This window comes from Heteronotia binoei, chromosome 13 (assembly GCF_032191835.1).
Source record: "Heteronotia binoei isolate CCM8104 ecotype False Entrance Well chromosome 13, APGP_CSIRO_Hbin_v1, whole genome shotgun sequence".
Lineage (NCBI taxonomy): Eukaryota > Metazoa > Chordata > Lepidosauria > Squamata > Gekkonidae > Heteronotia > Heteronotia binoei.
Genome location: NC_083235.1, coordinates 18,123,876 through 18,129,936, shown reverse-complemented (window position 1 = coordinate 18,129,936; position 6,061 = coordinate 18,123,876). Strand labels below are relative to the sequence as shown.

The following is a 6,061-nucleotide window of genomic DNA, read 5'->3' as shown; positions in this document are numbered from 1 at the left end:
TCCTTCCTTCCTGTCTTGTGACTCACAAACATCTGATGTTCATGTTTTGTGGCTCTCAAACATCTGAGGTTTATTCAGTGTGGCTCTTATGAGAAGTATGTTTGGCCACCCTTGGTATAGACAATGAGTCCACAAGTGGTTTACTTCTATGTTTCCCTCCCAATCAGCCTCCAAAAGGCTCCCTTCACATCCCTGTTCCTCAGGCTGTAGATGAAGGGGTTGAGCATTGGGGTCACAACCCATAAAAGATAGACACTACTTTTTCCCTGTCTGAAAGTCTTGTCCTGAGCCCTCAGGTATGCAGCCATGGCGGTGCTATAGAAGATGCCCACGGAATCCAGATGAGAGCCACAAGTGGATAAAGCTTTGCCCCGGCCTTCAGCTGAGTGAATGTGCAGGACAGCTAGACCAATGCGCCCATAGGTCAGCAGGATGAAGGCAAAGGGGAACAGAAGTGTGAAGACGCTCGTTATCAACATGTTAAGCCCATTGGCGCGAGCATTCACTTAATTTTTTTTAAAGTGAAAAGTATATCAAGTAAATTCTCTTTTGCAAGACCAGGATGGGGTTCTGGAATCGTCCTACTTAGGGGTCATTTTTGTGTGGAGGAGAAAGCTGGAGGTTAAATGGCTTGGAGCAATTTTAACCCCAGTTTTTGTAAAGAGCAAAAAAGCAGAGGTTTAAATGGCTTACTGCCATTTTCTGCTCTTCATAAACCCCCACAAACTGCTTTAAAATTTGTGGAAATTTGTTTTAAAATTTTATTAAGTTTGAATATAAAAAGGATAGGAAATGCAGGGTTACAGAAGCAAAAAAGTGAAGGGAAACAAAATAGAAAAACATAAACAAAAATACAAAGAGAAGCAGTATTTGCCCCCCCCCCCAGTCGGAATAACGAGGCAACAAACATAATCTGGGTATAAACAGGACCACTTTATTAACTTGCATCAACCGGCATGGGGCAAACTGAACTAACAGGACAGGCCAAGGGAAACCCATGACCCTTCCCTGTCCAGTAATGGCGAAGCACCCTGCCCCCAACCTGAGCCATTCACTATGGCTAATGTTGGGCCTGCCTGGCGTGAATGCCCTCCCTGTCCATGCCCAGCCGTAAACAAACTAGTGCATACAGAGGAGGGAACCGTGTGGCAGTCTCTTACCGCAGAGAGCCGTACAGCCCAGCTGCCGTTTCAGCCCACCACTTACCCATCAAAATGGGGTAAGCCAGGGGTGCTCACCGAAGCTCTTAAAAGCCCTAGCCAACTCCAGCCAAGTGAGCAATAACTTAAAACCCAGATAATTCCACCTCCAAAATCCAAACAGTACAAGGTAGGTGAAAAACACCCCAATCATGGCCAATCGATTGAGATGAAAAAATTCCTAGCTGGCCCCGACAACACGGCGACCGGCAAAGCCTGTACTATTAAAGGGTGGGAGGGTGGGCCTAGACCCGAAATGGAGCTGCGTTGTTTGGGGCGGAACCAGGGCTTACAAGCCCTGGCGTTCCGCCCCCACCAGCTCCCCGGATGGGCGGGTAAGCTTGTTGGCCTCCCCTTCTTCCGGGGAGGCAAACGTGGCCCTTGCCCTAAGGGGCCGAAATATACCTCAAGACAAAATACCAAATTCTTTCTACCTGAAAGCCTTACAATTTTACCCATTATAGCCCTTTACAGTCCACTTATTTTGTTATATACTTTTAACTATTCTGTAGCTTATAATATAAATCTAAACTTTTCATCTTAAGTACATACAAATGAGAAAAGCAGAAGAACCAACTCTGAAACAGAGCTGACTGGTTAATTTTAACATCATTAAAAATAAAAGCTAACTAATTGGTTTAACAATATTAGCAGTTAACATAAGCATAAAAGGTAAATATAGTTCCTGTATCATTAATATTAATTTACTTATTTTTAGCAGAGAGAGGAAGCAAAAACAGAAACCACAGTGATTTATCTATTTTGTTAAAGACAGTTTCTCTTGTCAGAAATATCAGGAGCAGATTTAAGATTACAAAATGTTTGTGTAGCCTGTCTTATTACCAGTTTACCCAAATTGACTTTTTAACTACTTTAAACATTTAGAATTCTTTAAAAATTTTTGGAGACTGTAAATCCTATTTTCACAGTGCTCTGAAAAACACAAGTTAGTATGCAATAGTTACCTCATCTCCCATACTTCTTTATGGAAGCATTTATTAGCCCCTTTTATTGATTCAATATTAACCAGCTAGATGTAAAAAAGAGGGCCGAGCTCTTCAGTTTGCAATCATTGCTTCATGAACCATGAACTGCCCGAAATTCACAATGAACTTTTCATTTGTGAGTTGGTTTGTGACCATCCCTGTCAACATATTCTTTATTTCCTTTCCCCTCATAATTCGGTATTTTGTTTTGCATCTACCTTTTGGGTTTTATTTCCTAGTTTTGTTTTGTTCATGTGTGGCTATGTGCATCTGTGTATAACAGAGTAATAAAGTGAATTCATACTAGCATACATTTCTGCTTTTTGGCTCACATGTCAAAGAGAAATATGTTTTCTTAATTACTGATGGGCAACTCATTTGGTTAGAGTTCTGGGCAGCCTGCTCATCTGAGAAGACCATGTTGTGTGCATTCCTTCTAAGGGTGATAAGAAGACTGGTGCTAACATCATTATTGTATAATATCTTTATTTGTGTGTGTGCGTTTGTGCGTGTGAAGCCCTGGTTTACTTCCGTGGAGGTTTTTAAACAGAGGCTAGGTGGCCATCTGAAAGCAATGAAGATTGTGTGAATTTAGGGGGGGGGGCAGTATTTGTGAGTTGTTGTGACTGTGAGAGTTGGACCATAAGGAAGCCCTGGAGCAGAAGAATAGATGCTTTTGAGCAGTGGTGCTGGAGAAGAATCTTGAGAGTCCCTTGGACTGCAAGATGATCAAATCAGTCAGTCCTAAGGGTAATGAACCCTGACATTTCCCTGGAAGGCCAGATGCTGACGGTCGAATATTTTGGCCATCAAATGAGAAGGGAGTAGTCACTGGAGAAGTTCCTGATGCTGGGAAAGACAGAAGGCAAAAGAAGAAGGGGACAGCAAAAGTTGAGATGACTGGACAGCATTACTGATGTAACGAACACGAATTTGAGCAGAATTCAGAGGATGGTAGAAAACAGGAGGGCATGGCACGACTTCGTCTATGGGGTCACAAAGAGTCGGATTTGACTGTGGGACTGAACAACAAAAAATTGTGTGTTTCCTGCATTGTGCAGGGGTTTGGACTAGATGTCTCTGGAGGTCCCTTCCAACTCTATGAGTCTATGATTCTCTGTCTAATGAGGCTTGGATGTTTTAGAGAGGAGGCTTGCTATTGCCTGCTTCTGTGTCTGGGCTCTGCTATTCTTTGGAGGTGTCCCTTCCAAGTACTTGGCAGAGTCAACCCTGTTTAGCTTCTGAGATCTGATGAGATTGGACTTGTCTGAGCTATCCAGGTCAGGGCATAGTTTTATATTTATTGCATGTACCAAAACCTATTCCTTTCTCCCTTATAGCATGTGTGAAGTGTGTCATGCCTTTTTCTGGGCACCACATCCCTGGACCAGCCCCCGGCCTCAACCCCTACCCCTGTTGCAAATATGCAACAACCGGCCAGCACTTACAACTCCTCCAGGGAACCATCCTCCTTGCCTTCTGCCTTTGGGGCTACCTAACTTTGTGTCCTGGGAGAGAAGCCACTGCCGGGTTTGAGACCCAACTGCCTCAAGGAGGAACACCTACCAAATGCTGAGAGAATATCGGAGTGGAGTGAAGTCTACACAACCCTCAAACAGTTGAGATGGCTCCTGTCTGTCCCTCCCCTTGGTCAGATATTGTCTGGGGGTTGGTTGAGGAAGGGGGAGGTGGGTGTGGGTTGGGGATTTAACTCAACTGAAATGCACCTGCTGGGGAGGAAAAGCCTGAAATTCCACTTGAAAGGCATACTCAGAGAGAGAAAGGAGCAAGGGTGTGAATAAAAGGGAAGCAGGTGGTTAAATCTCCCTTCACTTGCAGTCTGAGGTGATGCTGTCTGCAACAAGAGAGACCATGTCCTGGAGCCCCTGACCCCTTCCTCCACTGACCTTTGGCCCCCAGATCATGACAGCCATGTAGACAATAATGTTGTTGGTTTTTTTAAATTTTGTTTTTAAGGATGAAAAGTTGAGCTCCTGACAGACAACCATCTGATCCACTGCCCAATTACTCTCAATTTTTAAAAATTAGATACCAGTAAAGTAAACCGCTTTGCAGTAACTGTGTTCATGTGTGTGGGTTCTCTGCTTCTGCAACCCTCTCTCTGATCCTTTAGCTACTGTAAAATAATATTTCACAATTTACCTAACATTGAACAACACCATACTTATAATAAAAAGTCAACCCAAAGATTTGTTGATATCCCCTGGCCCCACCACTGGCTATTAGTCCCCCTCCCCTACAAAGGGTTTTCTGAATTGTGAGTCATAAAATAGTACACAAACTCATAGGTAAATTAGGCTTGACTTTAGGTGATTTCTGGACAGATTTCTCCCAAGGTTGTATCTAGAGCATATTTGTTGGATATTATAACTCTGCATGCCAGAGGATCTGGCCAGGAAAGGGTTAGGAGAATTCTCTCACTCAGATACATTTGGCATTTGGTTAGATGTTGAGCCTCTGTGGCCATTGCTGGTCTTCTGTTTCATCTTATATGTGGAGGTACAGTTAGGAGGGCAAAGTCTTCATTTTCTTCCCAAGTAGTCTCCAAAAGGCTCCTTTCACATCTTTATTTCTAAAGCTGTAAATCAAAGGGTTGAGCATTGGGGTCACCGCTCCATAAAACAGGGAGACAATTTTGTCAAGGTCAGAGATGGTTTTGCCTTGAGGCCGCAAGTACATGGAGAGGGCTGATCCATAGAAGATGCTGACCACCACCAGATGGGACCCACAGGTTGAAAAAGCCTTGCCTCGTCCCTTGGCTGAGTGCATGCGCATCACAGCCTGGGCAATGCGCCCATAGGTCACCAAGATGAAACTGAAGGGCGCAACAAGGACAATAAAGCTGTTGGTCATGATGACAATCTCAGCCACACGTGTATCTGAGCAAGCCAGCTTGAGGAATGCCTGTAGCTCACAAGTGAAGTGGTTGATGATGTTGTGTCCACAAAACTGAGTGGGTTGAAGCAACCGAGGGATCAGAGTCATCACAATGGCACTGCCCCAAGTCGAGGCAGCCAACTGGATACAAACTTTCCAACTCATTATGACAGTGTAATGCAAAGGGTTGCATACGGCGGCAAAGCGGTCATACGCCATGACAGCCAGCAAGAAACACTCTGCTATGCCGAGAAAGAGACTGACATACATCCCAATTATGCATCGGGTATAGGATATGGTGGGTCGGCGGAAGAAACAGTTAATCAGCATCTGAGGAATGCTGCTGGTGGTGTAGAACATGTCCAAGAAGGAGAGGTTGCAAAGAAAGAAATACATTGGTGTGTGAAGAAGGGGACTCAGAATGATTAGGGCAATGAGAAGGCTGTTACCGAATAGTGTGAGGAGGTAGAAGATGAGAAAAACCACAAACATCACCACCTGAGCCCTGGGGTGATCGGAAATCCCAAGCAAGATGAACTCGTTCACCTCAGTCGTGTTGCTGTCCCCCATATGGTCCTTTCCTGTTTTGTTCCCTGTAAAAGAAATAGAAACATACTTCTTGGGACACGGCACATCTTGGATATTCTCTGGGCTTCTGAATTGTGGTTCAGATAGTAGCACAATAGATCAGAGAAGGCTAGTGAAATGTTAGGAAAAGGCAACGGAAGTCCATTTGTGGAACATCAGCAATTGTCCTTGAAAAGTAAGTTGACCTTGAAGAATATCTACCTACTATGTTTCTATACATCGATTCCTCCAAGGCATTTAGAATAACACACATAGTTTTCTACTCCCTCATTTCATTCTCACAATAACTGCATGAGTGAGGTCAAACTGAGGATTGAACTGAATTCTCTCTGGGCCTCAAATCGTGCATCACATTATTGTATGTCAGCCACTAAATAACATCTTGTTGAA

At 44.0% G+C, this 6,061-nt stretch overlaps 1 protein-coding gene across 1 annotated transcript; it reads right to left on the bottom strand.

The window, feature by feature from the left end:
• Positions 1-4,711: 4,711 nt before the first annotated feature.
• LOC132581323 (olfactory receptor 13H1-like) lies at positions 4,712-5,653 on the bottom strand. The gene has a single exon (XM_060252515.1). It carries the CDS (start codon positions 5,651-5,653, stop codon positions 4,712-4,714), a length of 942 nt encoding a protein of 313 aa, XP_060108498.1.
• Between the last annotated feature and the right edge of the window lie 408 nt (positions 5,654-6,061).

What these genes read in the sequence shown, in the direction of transcription:
- LOC132581323 (XM_060252515.1), bottom strand. Translation starts at nt 5,653, where the DNA reads ATGGGGGACAGCAACACGACTGAGGTGAACGAGTTCATCTTGCTTGGG.